The sequence below is a fragment of the Bufo gargarizans genome, chromosome 2, assembly GCF_014858855.1.
Source record: "Bufo gargarizans isolate SCDJY-AF-19 chromosome 2, ASM1485885v1, whole genome shotgun sequence".
Classification (NCBI taxonomy): domain Eukaryota; kingdom Metazoa; phylum Chordata; class Amphibia; order Anura; family Bufonidae; genus Bufo; species Bufo gargarizans.
The window spans coordinates 280,224,086-280,244,467 of record NC_058081.1 but is presented as its reverse complement, the minus strand read 5'-3'; the positions used below and the strand labels follow the sequence as shown (position 1 = coordinate 280,244,467).

The window sequence follows — 20,382 nt, the reverse complement described above, 5'->3', positions numbered from 1 at the left end:
AAATATTCTACATTTCTACATTTTTCAAACCAGCACCTGGTAATTAATACTTTTAGTATAGCCACTATATATATTCAATAAAGTATCTGCATAGTGCCACCTGCTGTTTGTCCTTTTCCTTATTTGTCGCTGAGGTGGTCACAAATTTTCAGATCTGTCCTTCAACTGCCACCAGCCTTATTTTCTGTTAGAAGGTGTGACAGTTACAGGGAACTGCCCCCTAGAACATGCCCCCTTAGGCTACTTTCACACTCGCGTTTGGTGCGGATCCGTTATGGATCTGCACAGACGGATCCGTTCAGATAATACAACCGCATTCAGAACGGATCAGCTTGTATTATCTGTAACATAGGCAAGACAGATGCGTCTTGAACATCATTGAAAGTCAATGGAGGACGGATCAGTTTTCTATTGTGCCAGATTGTGTCATAGAAAACAGATCCGACCCCATGGACTTACATTGTGTGTCAGAACGGATCAGTTTGGCTCAGTTTCGTCAGACGGACACCAAAACGCTGCAAGTGGAATGGAGACTGAACTGAGGCAAACTGATGCATTCGGAGCGGATCCTTTTCTATTCAGAATGCATTCGGGCAAAACTGACCCGTTTTGGACGCTTGTGAGAGCCCTGAACGGATCTCAGAAACGGAAACCAAAACGCCAGTGTGAAAGTAGCCTAAGAAATACACGCCTAACCTGCCAACGTGAAATTAATCTAGCAGAGCAAATTGGGCAATGAATGGGGAGATATCTCGATCCATGTGAGGTACAGGACTAGTTCTAGCTTTGCTAGAGATTATCATGTACTATATGATGTAAAAATAAAAAATCTTACATTAAATTATGGGGCAACCTGCTTTAAAGAGGACCTTTCATGCGATTTTATTAAGGGAGATATATACCTGTACTTGCAGGGTACCCCCCGCTGATGCTGCCACCCTGCTTGATTTTTTTTAATATGCCTCCTATGCCGCGTCGGATATCTGCCACTCAGCATGCTAATACCGTGGGCTTCTCCTTCTCCCCTGGCTGTAGCGCTGTCCAATCACAGAGGAGAGCGTCACAGCCAGGGAGAATGTGATATTTTTTTCTCCCTGCCTGTGACGCTCTCCGCTGCGATTGGACAGCGCTACAGCCAGGAGACGCCGACAGAGAAAGTCTCCTCCTCGTTGCTCCGATTCTCAGTATTAGCATACTGAGTGGGAGAAATCCGGCGGGGCATAGGAGGCATATTTAAAAAAAAAAAAAAAAATCAAGCAGGGTGGCAGCATCAGGGGGGTACCCCGCAAGTACAGGTATATATCTCCCTTAATAAAAATTGCATGAAAGGTCCTATTTAAATCTCGGTTCAGTCTATGCTTAGGAGTCATGTGGGAAGTCTTCTCCATACAGAGGCAGCTGTCTATCACCGAGAAGCACTATCCACATGGCTCCTAAGCAGCTCCTCCTGCTTAATTTTAAATGTGACAGGTTTAAAGTATGTGCTGATTTACTGAACAGAAAGAAATGAGATCTTGTGTGTAATATGTGTTTTTGTGCATGCTCCTGACAGCTACACGTCACAGCTCATAATATACGCACATTATCCTTGTTACAGACTTCTTAAAACCTACCTGCTAAAGCCCACTCTCCAGTGCTGTGGGAGTGTCCACTATAATATATTATGTAGGTATCATGCCTGGGCCCATCCGCTGTTCTTAGCTCCAGGAATGACTTTAATTTTGTCTGTATGGTGTCAAATGTAAGCCCACTTGTAGAGTAGTCACATCCATAGGTCTCTATCATGTGGGAAGCAAAGAACCTCTGAATAGCATTCAGCATTCCGGTGGATCTCAGGTTAAGCTCCTGCACATGTTCAGGTGGAAGTAACATAGGTTGTCCATTAGGGCTGATTTAGAGAATAAAAAAATTAAAAAATGAGATTATGAGATTGGAGTTCATGTTAAATAGGTTGTGCCACTAACATAAATGAATCCCCCCACCCCAAACAGATATCACTGTTATATCACTTTCCTCAAATACCATTTTTTTTACTACTTACTTTTTATGCATTTACAAAACACATCATGGAAAAATAAAAAAATAAAAAATATATACACAGAAAACAAAATTACATTTTTTGGTCTATTTTTTTTTTTTTACCTAAAACCTCCCCCACCCATCACCCCCCTAAGAGAGAAGAAAAAATAAATAAAAATAAATATATAGTTATTCAACCATCGGTTCCAAAGTTTGGAGAACCAATCCTTCATTCCCCTATTATAATATATTATCCTCTCTGTTGTTATCATATTATCCACCGACCTCTTCCATTCTATCGCAGACGGTAGGTCTTTTTAGAATAATTTTCCAATAATTTCCTTTTTTTTTTCCAATGAGAAGTCTTGCTTGAAACAGCAGTTTACAGAGTACCTGTTTATTGATTTTAGAGACCCGCAAATGTATAGTACCACCTAATATACAGGCCACTGGATCTTCCTCCACTTGTACTCCCATAATTGTTTTAACATTATCCGCTATCTCAGACCAGTAATGGAACAGTTTTGGACATCTCCAAACTAAGTGAAATAGGCCTGCTCGTTCCATTCCACATCTAAAGCATTCATCTGTGGATTTCAACCCTATTTTTTAAATTAGTAAAGCGAACGATATCTCCTACGAATAAAAAATAAAAATAAATTGAGAGACCCCATGTGAGGCGCTCAATGAGACCAAAAAGGTCTATTCCTCAATACATCCTTCCACTGCTCATCCGATAACCCATCAATATCTTTCCTCCATTTCTCTTTAGCTACTATTTTACTACTTTGTTTAATCTTTAGCAATAATTAGCATTTTCTCAAAATACTACCAATTGATTAATATTTTCCATGGGGGCCTTTTTATATCTACCGATGATGAGTTACTTGCATCCCTCAATTGCAAATATAAAAAAAAACTCTTTATTAGAAATCCCAAATTATTTTCTCAGTGTTTCAAAATATTTTAACATACAGTGGATATATAAAGTCTACACACCCCTGTTAAAATGTCAGGTTTCTGTCCTGTAAAAAAAATGAGACAAAGATAAATCATTTCAGAACTTTTTCCACCTTTAATGTGACCTATGAACTGTACCACTCAATTGAAAATCAAACTGAAATCTTTTAGGTGGAGGGAAGAAAACTAAATAAAATCATGTGGTTGCATAAGTGTGCACACCCTCTTATAACTGGGGATGTAGCCGTGTTCAGAATTAAGCAATCACATTAAACATCATGTTTAATAGGAGTCAGCATACATCTGCCATCATTTAAAGTGCCTCTGATCAACCCCAAATAAAGTTCAGCTGCTCTAGTTGGTCTTTCCTGAAATTTTCTTAGTCGCATCCCACAGCAAAAGCCATGGTTCACAGAGAGCTTCCAAAGTATCAGAGGGATCTCATTGTTAAAAGGTATCAGTCAGGAGAAGGGTACAAAAGAATTTCCAAGGCATTAGATATACCATGGAACACAGTGAAGACAGTCATCATCAAGTGGAGAAAATATGGCACAACAGTAATATTACCAAGAACTGGACTGTAAAACGCTCAGGTGTGAACCCAGCCTTAACCCCATTTTCTTTAAATGCCAACTCAGTATAGGTGTTATATACCCCCACTCATATACCCAAATTGTGCGATCAGAAAATACAAATATCAATTTGGAAGTGTAATTCCCCCCTCTTTAACGGAAAACTTCTAAATTTATTTTCTTATCCTAGGAGTACCTCCCTTCCAAATAAATTCCCTCATCAGCCGATCCCTAAGGCCTCTTTCACACGGGCGTTGCGGGAAAATGTGCGGGTGCGTTGCGGGAACACGGGCGATTTTTCCGCGCGGGTGCAAAACATTGTAATGCGTTTTCCACACGCGTGAGAACTTCACAGAAGTTCGGGCTTGGGATTGGTGTTCTGTAGATTGTATTATTTTCCCTTATAACATGGTTATAAGGGAAAATAATAGCATTCTGAATACAGAATGCATAGTAAAATAGCGCTGGAGGGGTTACATTTTTTTTTTTAACTCACCTTAATCCACTTGATCGCGCACCCAGCATCTCCTTCTGTCTGTCTTCTGTGCTGTTTGGAGGAACAGGACCTGTGGTGACGTCACTCCGGTCATCATCACATGATCTTTTACCATGGTGATGGATCATGTGATGACCGGAGTGACGTCACCACAGGTCCTGTTCCTCCAGCTAAGCTCAAGACAGAAGGAGATGCCGGCTTCGCGATCAAGTGGACTAAGGCGAGTTAAATTATTATTATTATTTTTTTTTTTTTAACTCCTCCAGCGCTATTTTACTATGCATTCTGTATTCAGAATGCTATTATTTTCCCTTATAACCAAAATAATAATTATCGGGTCTCCATCCCGATCGTCTCCTAGCAACCGTGCATGAAAAATCGCATCGCATCAGCACTTGCTTGCGATTTTCACGCAACCCAATTCATTTCTATGGGGCCTGCGTTACGTGAAAAACGCACAAAATAGAGCATGCTGCGATTTTAACGCAACGCATAAGTGATGCATGAAAATCACCGCTCATGTGAACAGCCCCATAGAAATGAATGGGTCGGGATTCAGTGCGGGTGCAATGCGTTCAACTCACGCATCGCATCCGCGCGGAATACTCGCCCGTGTGAAAGGGGCCTAATACTAAAACCCTAGCTGGCAACCACACTGGAGCACACTGAAGTACATAAAGAATCTTAGGAAGAAAGACCATCTTTATTAAGTTAATTCAACCCATTATTGACAATGGTAACTACTCTCCCTATTCATGACGTGTATGTCAAAATAACTCTCCCCTTCTCCCTCTCCTAGTAACATCCAATATGGCTTTCCCCAATTTATTTTCAATCCTGAATAATATTAAAAATGTTCAATTATACCCATCAAATTTATCCAACTCAAAATCCGCGTCACCCAAAAACAATAAAATATCCTCCGGATACAACATCATTTTCTCCCTTACATTACCATATTGAAAACCCTTTATATCTTCATTCTCTCTAATAATTATCGCTAGTGGCTCTATTGCAATTGCGAAGAGCAGAGGGGATAGGGGACATCCCTGTCTAGTGCCCCTAAAGACAGCAAAGGGCAGGGACATCACCCCATCCACAGCCTCGCTCTAGGGTGTGAATAAATCTATTTAATCCAACTTATAAAAGAATACCCAAAACCAAAACATTTAACAACCTCCCACAGATATTCCCACTCAAATGCTTTAGTTGCCTCCAGTGACAATATCCAATTTTTGCTATTTTTATCTTAATTTCCCTCTATGTTCATAAATACTCTTCTGATATTAGAATATATCAATCGCCCAGAAATAAACCCTGTTTGATCTTCATTTATTATTGTTTTTATTACTTTTGTTAACCTATCTGCTAATACCCTAGCTAATAACTGAATATCTGTGTTAAACAATGAGATACGTCTATAAAGACTCTGGTTTTAATCAATCTTTTTCAGCTTTTGGGATCGGAACGATAGCTTCCTCCATTGAGTCAGGACACTTTTTTGACCTCTTGACCTCAATCAGGGTCTCCATTAATTCTGGGAGAAGTATTTGACTAAATTCCTTATATACCTCAAATGGTAACCCAGCTCTCCCCGGAGCCTTTTTATCTCTAGTTGAATTCAAAGCTCTCACTAATTCTTCCAATTGTATATTCTCCTCTAATTGATTTTTTTCTGAGCTTCAGTAAGCTTCCTGAAGCAAATATTATTTAGATATTGACAATTCCTCCTTTTTGTACAGAATTTTTGATTTATACAATTCTTGATAGTATACGGTAAATACATTACTGATCTGTTCCGGGGTTTTTACAGTTTGTCCTCTATTATTCTGTATTGCACCTATCCAATTAATTTTTTTTGTTGATTTTTAATTATTATTAGCCAAAAGCTTGCCCACTCCATCACCCTTTGTAAAAAAAAAAACTTAGCCCCCTGAAAAAAATAGCGATATTTGAGATTTTTCAATATATATTTCTTTAACTTTTTTTTTGTTCTTTCCAATTTGTTCTTCCCAACTGCACAATGATCTCACATAGGAATATATTTTATATTTGTTATTTTCCTTTCCAGCAGTTTTCTATTACCAAAAATAATATCTATCCTTGACCAGGTTTTATGTGTCTTTTAGTAACAAGAATAAACCTCGTCTTCCGGATTATATAAAATCGCCAAACATTGACCCAATTAAACTCAGCTATCAACCTGGCCAGATTAGTGTTGTGCGACGAGATCTTACTATTAACCACTTCAACCCCGCTAGCTGAAACCCCCTTAATGACCAGGCCACTTTTTACACTTCTGCACTACACTACTTTCACCGTTTATTGCTCGGTCATGCAACTTACCACCCAAATGAATTTTACCTCCTTTTCTTCTCACTAATAGAGCTTTCATTTGGTAGTATTTCATTGCTGCTGACATTTTTACTTTTTTTGTTATTAATCGAAATTTAAAGATTTTTTTGCAAAAAAAAATGACATTTTTCACTTTCAGCTGTAAAATTTTGCAAAAAACCCGACATCCATATATACATTTTTCGCTAAATTTATTGTTCTACATGTCTTTGATTAAAAAAAAAAATAAAATGTTTGGGCAAAAAAAAATAAAAAAAAATGGTTTGGGTAAAAGTTATAGCGTTTACAAACTATGGTACAAAAATGTGAATTTCCGCTTTTTGAAGCAGCTCTGACTTTCTTAGCATCTGTCATGTTTCCTGAGGTTCTACAATGGCCAGACAGTACAAACACCCCACAAATGACCCCATTTCGGAAAGTAGACACCCTAAGGTATTCGCTGATGGGCATAGTGAGTTCATAGAACTTTTTATTTTTTGTCACAAGTTAGCGGAAAATGATTATATATTTTTTTTTTCTTACAAAGTCTCATATTCCACTAACTTGCGACAAAAAATAAAAAATTCTTGGAACTTGCCATGCCCCTCATGGAATACCTTGGGGTGTCTTCTTTCCAAAATAGGGTCACTTGTGGCGTAGTTATACTGCCCTGGCAATTTAGGGGCCCATATGTGTGAGAAGTAGTTTGCAATCAAAATCTGTAAAAAATGACCGGTGAAATCCGAAAGGTGCACTTTGGAATGTGTGCCCCTTTGCCCACCTAGGCTGCAAAAAAGTGTCACACATCTGGTATCACCGTACTCAGGAGAAGTTGGGTAATGTGTTTTGGGGTGTCATTTTACATATACCCATGCTGGGTGAGAGAAATATCTTGGCAAAAGACAACTTTTCCCATTTTTTTATACAAAGTTGGCATTTGACCAAGATATTTATCTCACCCAGCATGGGTATATGTAAAATGACACCCCAAAACACATTGCCCAACTTCTCCCGAGTACGGCGATACCAGATGTGTGACACTTTTTTGCAGCCTAGATGCGCAAAGCGGCCCAAATTCCTTTTAGGAGGGCATTTTTAGACATTTGGATCCCAGACTTCTTCTCAAGCTTTCGGGCCCCTAAAAAGCCAGGGCAGTATAAATACCCCACATGTGACCCCATTTTGGCAAGAAGACATCCCAAGGTATTCAATGAGCGGCATGGCGAGTTCATAGAATTTTTTATTTTTTTTGGCACAAGTTAGCGGAAATATTTTTTTTTTTGGGCATTTTCTCACAGTCTCCCTTTCCGCTAACTTGGGACAAAAATTTCAATCTTTCATGGACTCAATATGCCCCTCATGGAATACCTTGGGGTGTCTTCTTTCCGAAATGGGGTCACATGTGGGGTATTTATACTGCCCTGGCATTTTAGGGGCCCTAAAGCGTGAGAAGAAGTCTGGAATATAAATGTCTAAAACATTTTACGCATTTGGATTCCGTGAGGGGTATGGTGAGTTCATGTGAGATTTTATTTTTTGACACAAGTTAGTGGAATATGAGACTTAGTAAAAAAAAATAAAAAAATAATATAATAATAATTTCCGCTAACTTGGGCCCAAAAAAAAGTCTGAATGGAGCCTTACAGGGGGGTGATCAATGACAGGGGGGTGATCAGGGAGTCTATATGGGGTGATCACCCCCCTGTCATTGATCACCCCCCTGTAAGGCTGCATTCAGACGTCCGTATGCGTTTTGCGGATCCGATCCATGTATCCGTGGACCCGTAAAAATCATACGGACGTCTGAACGGAGCCTGACCAATTACAGGGGGGTGATCAATGACAGGGGCAGGGCTGTGGAGTCGGTAGATAAATGCTCCGACTCAAGACTCCTCTGTATTTAATATGCAAATGTATTTTATACATTCCTTGAAGGAAAGAAAGAAGTTCTTCTAAGCTCTTCTAGCACAGAGAGGTAGTTGGGCAGAAGCTGCTGCCTTCTCCTTTGTGTGCTGATCTTCTGCTGAAGACAGGGCAGTGGGAGGATCCAAGAAGGGACATTTATTTTAAAACATGATTTCCCTAGAAGAATCCCATAGTCATGTTTAAAGTTTAAGATAACATTCTGAGTTTACACGTTTTATAGCCTTAGCTGAATGACAGCAGTTTTTCCAATGGTTTACAGCAGGGATGTCAAACTCGTGGCCCTCCAGCTGTTGCAAAACTACAACTCCCATCATGCCTGGGCATACTACAGCTATCAGGGAATGATGGGAGTTGTAGTTTTGCAACATCTGGAGGGCCATGAGTTTGACATCCATGGTTTACAGCTTCAGTCTTGAACTATTGACCCTCCATTCCCTTCACTTATACAAGTGTCTCTAGTCCTGCAAAACACATATTTACTTAATCCCTTATCAGTGAGAGGCTAGGTAAACCATGGGCATTGTGTTCCCTGTAACATCAGAACACAACACAATGGAAAGTATATGTATTGCCACTCCTAATTGTGCATTGCGTGCCATATAGTGAAGCATATGAAAAGCATGCTTCTTCACATCACTAAACGCGTTTGTTTTGCGGTTACGTGAGGCACTGCATGCATTGGCCTTTATTCTTACAGTAGAGAAGTCATTAATTATAACTGTTTATGAATTCGGACATTTAAACTTGCTTTTTTTATTCCAATTAAAATTTAGTAGGAGTCGGAGTCGGTTCATTTTTTGCCGACTCCGACTCCAGGTACCCAAAATTGACTCCGACTCCACAGCCCTGGACAGGGGGGTGATCAATGACAGGGGGGTGATCAGGGAGTCTATATGGGGTGATCATGGGTGATCAGGGGTTCATAAGGGGTTAATAAGTGACAGGGTAGGGTAGTGTAGTGTAGTGTTTTGTGGTACTTTACTGAGCTACCTGTGTCCTCTGGTGGTCGATCCAAACAAAAGGGACCACCAGAGGACCAGGTAGCAGGTATATTAGACGCTGTTATCAAAACAGCGTCTAATATACCTGTTAGGGGTTAAAAAAAAAAATCACATCTCCAGCCTGCCAGCGAGCGATCGCCGCTGGCAGGCTGGAGATCCACTCGCTTACCTTCAGTTCCTGTGAACGCGTGCGCGCGTTCACAGGAAATCTCGGCCCTCGCGAGATGACGCGTATATGCGTCACTCTGCGCAGGGCTGCCGCCTCCGGACCGCACATCTGCGTTAGGCGGTCCGGAGGCGGTTAAATAGTCCGTCTTTACTTGGGTCCATCACTGCAATCAATATACACTCTTGTCATATAGTACATCGGGTGCAATGTTTGCAATTATCATCGGTACATCATTGACCCTGCACTGTAAAAAGAGATACCTGCCGCAGTCATCTGCCTTAAATTCATAATTAACTTTATTATGCACTAAAATAGAAACCCCTCTTGAATGTGATGTATATGCAGAGTGATATCGTGCTCCTATCCATCATTTTATTTTATTTTTTTACACAATTTATCAATTCTTTATCCAAGTGTGTTTCCTGGAGGCAGATGATGGCTGACAAGTATCTCTCCATCCAGTCAAAAATAGCAAACCTTTTCAACCTTTCTCTTAACCCACGTGCATTAAATGAGATAATTCTCATCATTCAAATACTTAATAAAAAAAAATAAAAAAACAACACTCTCTCTTAAGGACACATAATCCAACCCCCCACCAATTTGCTCCTAATTTCCCAATTCTGTAAAAACAGAGAGCTCCATACCCATGCATGTACGCCCTGTAACCTCCCACTCCAACCTAACCAACGAGTGGACTCAAGTTATCAATTGCTACATTTCACACAGGCCCTTCAAATCTGCGCATTCATTTGCTTCGTCGGCTGACTGAAAAACAATATAAAAAATAAATAATTTTTATTTTATTTTTTAAATCGAAGTTTAGCTTGGGAAAAAAAAAAAAGTTATATTTAACCCCAGCCTGCCTCAGTCTCTTTTTTATATTATTATATTTCTTCCTTTGAGCACTAGTAGCCACAGAGTAATCCGGGAATACTCTATTTTTGTCCCATCTATTACAAACTTCTCAGAGACTCTGGCCTCTTTCAACACAGCCTCCCAGTCTCTGTAACATGCAAACTTAAACTTGTTTTTAGGTATTCTCCTGGCATTCTCTTTTGCCTAGGGACTCTATGGCGAAAAAATTATTTTCCATAAATCCAACACAATCCGATCCCTCCTTTCCTTCAGGTATTCCCATACATCTCAGATTTACTGTTCTTGACCTATCCTCCAAATTCGTTAATTCTCCATAACAACGTTAGTCTGTTTAAGAGACGCTACGTCTTTCTCAAGTTTCTATAGAAAATCTTCCATTGGCGATATTCTACTCTCCATCTCCTGCATACGTTGCCGCAACTTTACTAGGTCATCTCTAAATCAAGCTCACATCTGTTTGAATCGCCCCAATCTGTGTTACCACTTTCCCCATCATACTCTCCAGCCTTGTAACAGTATATAGGATCTCGTTAACCATTTTTGGGGTCAGAGTCACCTATTACAACATCCATTTCTTTCCCTTCAGGGGCATTTAACTGTATGTTCTCTTCCAGAGGTCTGTCCCCTCCCTTATCTCTTTCCTAGGGTAAGGGGTTCTCGATGGGTGGGTTGTGGGTGTCAAAAATTTACCAAGACGTTTTGTTTCTGTCTCGTTTCTAACCCAGCACCCGCAGCCGAGTGTCTATTAGCATTAGACTCATGCTGGTCTTCCTTTTTTTTTCTGCGGCATTGCAGCAAGAACGCAGATTATTAACAAGCTCATTGGTTAGGAGTTAACAAACAGTGAGGGAATGCAGGCTATTTGTAAGGAAGGCACAGTCCAGAATCCAAATTAATCAATTAGGAGGGTATTGAGAAGTCTGAATACATTAGTTGGAAGTTAGCGAGCGATTAATAAGGAAACGCAGACAGTCAGTCGGAAAGGCACAGTTCAAAGCACTCTTTTCCTCGCTCATACACCGAAGTAAACACCTCTAACCTCCAACCGCCCTCTCCAGCTGGATCACATCTCCTCTCAATAGCAGCACATGCGCCGTCACAGCAGGCACACTGAGCTAAACACCGCCAGCAACCATCTCTCACTAAGGCCTCTTTCACACGGGCGTCATGTTTTTTGCCCGGATAAGAGGCGGGTGCGTTGCGGGAAAATGCGCGATTTTTTCTGCGCAAGTGCAAAACATTGTCATGCGTTGCACTCGCGTGAGAAAAATCGTGCATGTTTGGTACCCAAACCCGAACTTCTTCATAGAAGTTCGGGCTTGGGATTGATGTTCTGAAGATTGTATTATTTTCCCTTATAACATGGTTATAAGGGAAAATAATAGCATTCTGAATACAGAATGCATAGTAAACCAGCGCTAGAGGGGTTAAAAAAAAAATAATAATAATTTAACTCACCTTAGTCCACTTGCTCGCGAAGCTGGCATCTCCTTGTGTCTCCGCTGCTGATGAACAGGACCTGGGGTGAGCTGCTCCATTAAATACAGGTTAAGGACCTTCGATGACGTCACTCCGGTCATCACATGGTACGTCACATGATCTTTTACCATGGTGATTCACCATGGTAAAAGATCATGTGATGACCGGAGTGACGTCATCGAAGATCCTTAAGCTCTATTTAATGGAGTAGCTCACCCCAGGTCCTGTTCCTCAGCAGCGGAGACACAAGGAGATGCCAGCTTTGCGAGCAAGTGGACTAAGGCGAGTTAAATTATTATTATTATTTTTTTAACCCCTCTAGCGCTGGTTTACTATGCATTCTGTATTCAGAATGCTATTTTCCCTTATAACCATGTTATAAGGGAAAATAATAATGATCGGGTCTCCATCCCGATGGTCTCCTAGCAACCATGCGTGCAAATCGCACGGCATCCGTACTTGCTTGCGGATGCCATGCGATTTTCACACACCCCATTCACTTCTATGGGGCCTGCGTCACGTCAAAATCGGAAAATATAGAGCATGCTGCGATTTCAACTGAACGCACAAGTGATGCGTTAAAAACATCGCTCATGTGCACAGCCCCATAGAAATGAATGGGTCAGGATTTAGTGCGGGTGCCATACGTTCGCCGCACGGATCGCACCCGCACGGAAAACTCGCCCGTGTGAAAGGGGCCTAACTCCTTTACTGCATCTAGATGGATCCGACTCCCCACTGTGTCACCTCCAAGGATGCTGCACTAGGCTGGGCTGAGAAGAGAATCAGGAAGTGGAGGCGGGGGGCAGAGCTTAGTGTCAAATACCACCATTTATTAAAACTGCTTTATTCTAAAGTTATTAGTCTGTCATTGCACCCTGTGGCAAATCTGATTTGATACTTAGTTGCTGTGGCTTATGTCCTGCATTGGAGCCTGCTAATGCAGGATACACAAGCATCACTGGTAGGAACAAGGGGTATGACAAGAGTCACATGACCTGCTGATGTCAGAACACATCTCACTGCCCTAAGGCATGAACGGACAGCAGTCACATGACAAACCAGGAAGTAGGATTCAAGCACGGGGGATAAAAGAAAATAATGATAATATAATATAATAATAATAGTAGGGTAAATTAATTTACAAAATGGCTACGCTGGCGCAAACCATATTCTCCAAGTTTCTGTTTTAACAAGTAATTTCTGTGCAAATCTTTATTTTTTTTTGTAAAAGGACAACATACCTGCAAAAATTTGTGGGAATTACAACTGCATAACCAACACAGGTTCCACCCAAACAGCTGCCGAGTTCGTGGAATAATCCGTGTGCCATAGACTCAAGCGGTAGTACAATCAGAAACATGCTCATAAAGATCCCATTAGAAGGCTACAACAAAAATAAAAAAGGTGAAAGAGTCACAAAACCAGTACAACCGCAGACAATTTTCAAGCTGAATAGAATAATCTTTTTTCACACTAAGGCGAGTCATCCATAAGTACTAAAGCAGTATTTTAAATGCTGACAGCAGTATATACAGGCAGCGGAAAAATCTCTCATGTGGAATGTTTCCCCATATGGACAGAATTTGTTTCTGTACCGCCTGTCACTGCAGAACTCGTCACAAGAGCTTAAAAATACATAACACATCACAGGCTGGAAGTGAACAGTAGCACGTTCTATAGATAGCTACTTAATGACAAACATAATCAGAAAAGTGCAATAAAAGATGGACCTGATGAATGTGGAGCATGCTGCACGGGTGAGAGATACTGGTGAAGGCCGCAGGTAGTGACAGCGGTAATGATCCTTTCACACAAGCGTGTTCAGTCGGGGAAATACGCTATATGTGACGCATTTCCTGGACTGACCACTGCTGCTTTGACTTGAACTCATTATAGCGATTTATGGTCCTGTGAGTACATAACAGCAGACCTGCCAGAACAGGAACTCAAAGCATCACAAATTAGCCCTCATGGACAGCGTCAATCTTGTAGTTTCCATTTAGTTGAAATTGTTACATGCAGATTTTGTATCGGATTTCAATGCCGACGTGGCCATGGATTTTGCCCACTGCAGTGAGTGAAATGCATGTCCAAAATCCACGAGTTGAAAACACACAGCATAGTTAGAATGTGAATGTAGTTTGTTAAACCCATTTACTTCCATTGTACTGTATTTGTAGAGAGTTACCATGGTGCAGATTCTGAACCAAATACGCTATGTATGTGAAGGGTACATTCACACATATAGGGTGTGGCTATGATAGCAGAACAATACCAAGCCATCTAAGGCTACTTTCACACTAGCGTTCATAGGTCAGTTCGTGAGCTCCGTTTGAAGGAGCTCACGAGCGGACCCGAACGCCTCCGTCCAGCCCTGATGCAGTCTGAATGGAGCGGATCCGCTCAGACTGCATCAGTCTGGCGGCGTTCAGCCTCCGCTCCGCTCGGCCAGGCGGACAGCTGAACGCTGCTTGCAGCGTTCAGCTGTCCGCCTGGCCGTGCGGAGGCGAGCGGATCCGTTCAGACTTACAATGTAAGTCAATGGGAACGGATCCGCTTGAAGATGACACCATATGGCTCAATCTTCAAGCGGATCCGTCCCCCATTGACTTTACATTGAAAGTCTGAACGGATCCGCTCAGGCATCTTGCGCACTTAGAAATTTTTCTAAGTTATTAATGCAGACGGATCCGTACTGAACGGAGCCTCAGTCTGCATTAATATGATCGGATCCGATCAAGCGCAAGTGTGAAAGTAGCCTAAGATGGACAGTTTACCAGCCTGTAGTGTTTTCATTTCAGCAGCGAAATACTTGGAATGCTATTGGATCCTGCAACACCTGGTTCACTTACGGCCGATGCAGACCCACAAATCTTTAAAGGCTATGAAAACCTTTGGGGACTTTTTTTTATTTTTATTGAATTGCACTCATTTTGAGGTACTTTTTTTTTTTCAATGGGACTTTATTAAAAATGTTGAACCACTGTCTTTGTGCAGCTTTGAGTTTATCTAGTAGCAGAATCTGAATCTTCACTCTGTTCTGGACAGCTCCTTATCTCTGACCTCCATTATAGCTCAGTTCTTAACCTACTGATAGGAATGTGGCTTAAATAAGTGTTTATGACCTTTAACCCCTTCAACCCCGGGCCTGTTTTCACCTTCCTGCCCAGGCCATTTTTTGCAAATCTGACATGTGTCACTTTATGTGGTGATAACTTTAAAACGCTTTGACTTATCCAGGCCATTCTGAGATAGTTTTTTCGTCACATATTGTACTTCATGACACTGGTAAAATGGAGTAAAAATAAATTTTTATTTATAAAATACCAAATTTGCCAAAATTTTTGAAAAAAAAGCAAATTTCCAAGTTTCAATTTCTCTACTTCTATAATACATAGTAATACCTACAAAAATAGTTATTACTTTACATTTCCCATATGTCTACTTCATGTTTGGATCATTTTGGGAATTACATTTTATTTTTGGGGATGTTACAAGGCTTAGAAGAAGTAAATCTTTAAATTTTTCAGAATTTTTTTTAAAAACCCACTTTTCAAGGACCAGTTCAGGCCTGACGTCACTTTGTTAGGCTTACATAATAGAAACCACCCAAAAATGACCCTATTCTAGAAACTACACCCCTCAAGGTATTCAAAACTGATTTTACAAACTTTGTTAACCCTATAGGTGTTCCACAAGAATTAATGGAAAGCAGATTTTCCATTTTAATAATTTTTTTCCGGGTACAAAAAGCAAGGGTTAACGGCCAAACAAAACTCAATATTTATGGCTCTGATTCTGTAGTTTACAGAAACACCCCATATGTGGTTGTAAACTGCTGTATGGGCACACGGCAGGGCGCAGAAGGAAAGGAATGCCATACTGTTTTTGGAAGGCAGATTTTGCTGGACTGTTTTTTGACACCATGTCCCATTTGAAGCCCCCCTGAAGCACCTCTACAGTAGAAACTCAAAAAAGTGACCACATTTTGGAAACTACGGGATAAGGTGCCAGTTTTATTTGTACTATTTTGGGGTACATATGATTTTTTATTGCTCTATATTAATGTTTTTAGTGAGGCAAAATAACAAAACAATTTATGTTTTGGCACCGTTTTTAGGGATTAGGTCATGTGACTTTTTTATAGAGCAAATCGTTACGCATGTGGCAATACCTAATATGTCTACTTTTTCTTATTTATTTAAGTTTTACACAATAATAGCATTTTTGAAACCAAAATAATGATATTTTAGTGTCTCAGTCTGAGAGCCATAGCTTTTTTATTTTTTGACCGATTCTCTCGTAGGGTCTCATTATTTGCGGGATGAGGTGACGGTCTGACTGGTACTAATTTTTTTTTTTACTTTATTTATGACATTCACTTTTGGGGGTCTGATCCCCTCTGCAATGCATTACAATACATCTGTATTGTAATGCATTACTGTAAGTGTATGACACTGAGTCATACACCAACAGGTTGCCTAGGAGACCCAGTCTGAGGCTGAATCTCCTCGGCACCCGTAGAAGGCAGTTCATGATGCCGTGCAACGCATTGGGCAGTTTCTGCACGACATCGGGCTGCCTTGTGTCGCATCGGGTCCCCGCCACAGCAGTGTGGGGACTCAATGCGATCATTCACCTGACACAAACCTCTATGTCGCGGTAAGCACGGACCGCGGCATAGAAGGGGTTAATCCGCCGGCATCGGCTTTTACAGTGATGCCGGCGGATACCCAGCGGTGCGCGCGCGATCACTATGACGTACTATTACGTCAAATTGCGGGAACTCAGTGGTTCCCATGACGTAACATTACGTCAAAGGTCGGGAAGGGGTTAAGTAATTTAGAGATAAGGATCATTAGATGACCAGCACAAAGTGAAAGTAAAAGTCACACAGTTAGAAAAACAGTTAACCCTTTGTGACAGAACGGCTCAATATTTTTAATAAAGACCAATTGAAAAACGAGATTTTTGTGAACTCACCTGTAAAATCTCTTTCTCGCGTAGTTCATTGGGGGACACAGACCGTGGGTATAGCTGCTTGCTGCCACTAGGAGGCGACACTAGGCTAAGAAGTGATAACTCCTCCCCCGCAGGCTATACCCCCTCCAGCCTGGAGAGAGCATATCAGTTTGTGCCCAAGCAATAGGAGTAGGAGAAAAAAAATCAATAATGAAAATACAGTACACAACCCACAACCGACAAACATCAGTCGGAATGCACCAGAACTGAGGACCATACTGGCCCACCAACCGCCAATATGTGCGGCAAACAGAACACTGGGTGGGAGCTGTGTCCCCCAATGAACTACGCGAGAAAGAGATTTTACAGGTGAGTTCACAAAAATCTCGTTTTCTCGCTAGTATCATTGGGGGACACAGACCGTGGGACGTCCTAAAGCAGTCCACGGGGAGGGAAAAAAAAATCACACGCCCCTGGAGAAAAAACGCCCTCGAGGATGCGGCATCCGCTGCCGCCTGCAAGATCTTGCTGCCTGGAGCAGCAACAGATGATGGCTAGAAAAGACCCCCGAAAAACTCGGTGAACTTGCCGGAAGACCAAGACGCTGCCCTCTAGAAGCGATGTCTGGAGTAGATGAACCCGAGAAATGAAGACCGCTGGACAGCCAGGCCATCACTCCGCTAGGAAGCAACCGACAGGCAGACATCCCAGGAAAAAAAGCATCCCGTTGGAAGACGCCAGCTATGACAAGGACCTCCAAGAAAATCAGGCAGAAAACCCATACAGCGGAACGCGCCAACGCGCCAGATATGGACCAGCAAATCTCCGAGGCCAAAATAGATGGCTGATGGAGAGCCCGCCCTTAAATACGAGGGAGAAAGAAGAGAAAAACCATGTCCGAGAAGACCCGAAAAGCGGTGACCTTCCGCCAGAAAGAAAATTCTGGCGGAGCACTGCCTGATGCAAATGACAAAGGACAAATGGACGTACAAAAAGAAGAAGAAGAAGTCCCAGAGGGGGGGGGCTTGTTTGTTCCTGAAACGCCCCCAGCGATCTACCGATCGTCGGGGCGAAGCCGGTCGTAGACCACAACTGTGGGAGCGGAACCAAAATCCAGGTTCGCAGGATCCTCCTCTGGTTAAAAGAAACCGGTAATGGGAAAAAAAAAAAAACCCATAATTGACATATATTGACTTCCGGGCAGAGACCAAGATAAGAGAATACTCTCCGTGGAAAAAAATAGATCCCGGATTCCATAGCTATACAACCCATTGCCACCGGTCGAGGAGACCGAAGGGAAAAGGTGGTCAGCAGTCCAGCTAGAGGAAGGACAGGAAAGAAAAATAGGGGTGTTCCGTTCAAGGAACGAAATCCCTACCAGTGGTGACAAGGTGTGACAGTCACCCGCTCAGCCTGGCTTGGGGGGACCGTAGTCCACCCCCGGAAGGAGCAGTGAAAGGAATGACCAGAAGTAACCATAACTGAAGGAAGGAATCACTGTAGTGGTAGACGAGTGCCACAGGGACTAAGTAAACATATCTGACGGACAGTATCACCGTAGTGGTAGACGAGTGCCACAGGGACTAAGCTACCCAGTCGAGCGCGCCCAAGTAAGGTGCTGATAGCTATGGCACTGACGCCAATGCAAAACCCGAGTTGACGACACAAGAACAATAGTAGTCAGAGCAACGGACAGTTAACAGTAATGAAGACCATTGAGAGGTCAGGGCAAGCCCATTGCCATCAGGGACTGGCACTGTACAGATCTCTTGGTAATGAAATACACCCTTGAGGAGGAGCCCATACAAAGGAAGCTGCCAGAGTAACGCAAAGGCCACACTCCAGCTGAGGAGGATGCCACACCGTACAGGATACCAATCCCAGAGTCGGAAGAAACCGCCGTCTGACGAAGGAACTGTGCAATAGGAATGTTCAGTAGGAACCCTAGCATGTAGTGGAGATGCAAATACCCTTTGTACAGTAATAGCTACCGCCTGCTCCTCCCAGCGTAAAACTGAGGGAGAGGCCTAAGGACACCCAGAAGTAGCATGGAACCAAGCTAACTCAGTCAACCAGAGCCATTCTGAGGCATTCCATCTAAAAAGGGGGCAAAACCAGAGCAACCGCCGAAGCAGTGTCAGGGTAGAACCCCTATCTGAGGGGGCTGACCCACTGCCATGAGTTCGATCTCCGGCCCTTGTGAGAACTACCCTTGCTTTTTTTTTTTTTTTTTTTTTTTTGTCAGAAGTGGGATCTGAACCCACGCCTCCATTTGGAGACCCGAACACCCATACACGGAAGAGATTAACTCTTGAGTCTGGCACATTAGACCACTCGGCCATCCTGACTTAGAGAACACGCTGTAGTAGTCAATGCAGAATGCCAGCAAAACACCCTCACCTAATGAGGAAGAGTGGTGGCCCAGAATACAGAGTCAGTGCAACCTTGGGCTCGCTGGGTCGTAATCCCAACATTTGTATAATGGCGTGCACCCACACGCTGTAGAGGACCAAGTTCTGACCGACCTGAACGGTGGAGGCCCATAGGGATGGGAATCTAGGGCACCTGAAGAGCTGCTGAGCGACTCCCTTAAGAGCACAAGGAACGACCTATCTGCGCCAACCACCAGTACCAGAAGAGACGGGAGGATACAGTATGGGAGCAGTCCCAGTATCCATATACCTCTAGATGAAGAGTACCAGGCACCAATGGCAACGACTGTTGCCGCGGCCCACCCGTGAAGGAAGCCACGGCATCTAGTGCGGAGGCTTAGTTGAATTAAAGCATGCATAGATGCTCAGTGATTTCCCGTTAGATGTAGAAGGGGGTAATGCCACGACTGTTGAATAGTATTCAGTGGTAGCGCAACCCTCCGTCAAGGAAGGAAGGTAGGGAGATAAACAGAACCGCATCCAACGGTAGTGTAATAACCCCCTCCCTGGAGGGGGTAACGCGTACTGTAAGCACTACCCTCAATGGAAGTGCAACCACTCCACCCATGAAGGGGAGAAAAATATATAGGGAGTACTGTATCCTGAGGTTAGCGCCAGTACCTAACCTATGGCAGGGGGTAATGCACCCAGTAGGAATTGACCCCTATGGCAGAGAATTACACCCCTATCGAAGAGGATAATGCATACGAATAGTCCCGTTCCCGGTGGGTAGAGAATTCCTCCACCTAAGCAAGGTGGTAATACTTACAGCAAACATTGCCACCCGCGATAAAGCCATAACGCCTCCTATAAGAGAGGCTAATGCATAACGCCAGTACTGTACCCAGTGGAACAGCAATCCATCAACAACCGAAAGGGGAGACGCAAATGGCTGGCACTGACCAGTGCAAGTGCCGTCAGTCCACCTGTGGAAGGAGGGAATACAAAGGGTAAGGACTGTATCCAGTAGCAAAGCAAATGCCGCCTAAGGAAGGGGCAATGCAGACAATCAGTACTGCCGGTAGCATGGATGCAGTCTAGAAGGTTCATATCAGAGTCCGCAGACTGTTCCCTCAGAACCAACCCCTGTCAGAAGGGAGGGTTCTGAATATCACCCTAATGAGGAAGGATGGAGGTGCGGAGGAGACCG

General features: G+C 42.7%; 1 protein-coding gene across 1 annotated transcript in view; it reads right to left on the bottom strand.

Annotated features, from left to right (window-relative positions):
- The window catches only part of TMEM168 (transmembrane protein 168), a 35,510-nt gene that overhangs the window by 6,958 nt on the left and 8,170 nt on the right, over window positions 1-20,382 (bottom strand). Inside the window, exons 3-4 of the mRNA XM_044280317.1 lie at window positions 13,080-13,222; window positions 1,614-1,888 (exon numbers count right to left, since the gene is read on the bottom strand). Coding sequence (XP_044136252.1) covers window positions 1,614-1,888; window positions 13,080-13,222 — 418 coding nt within the window. The remainder of the gene's footprint in view (window positions 1-1,613; window positions 1,889-13,079; window positions 13,223-20,382) is intronic.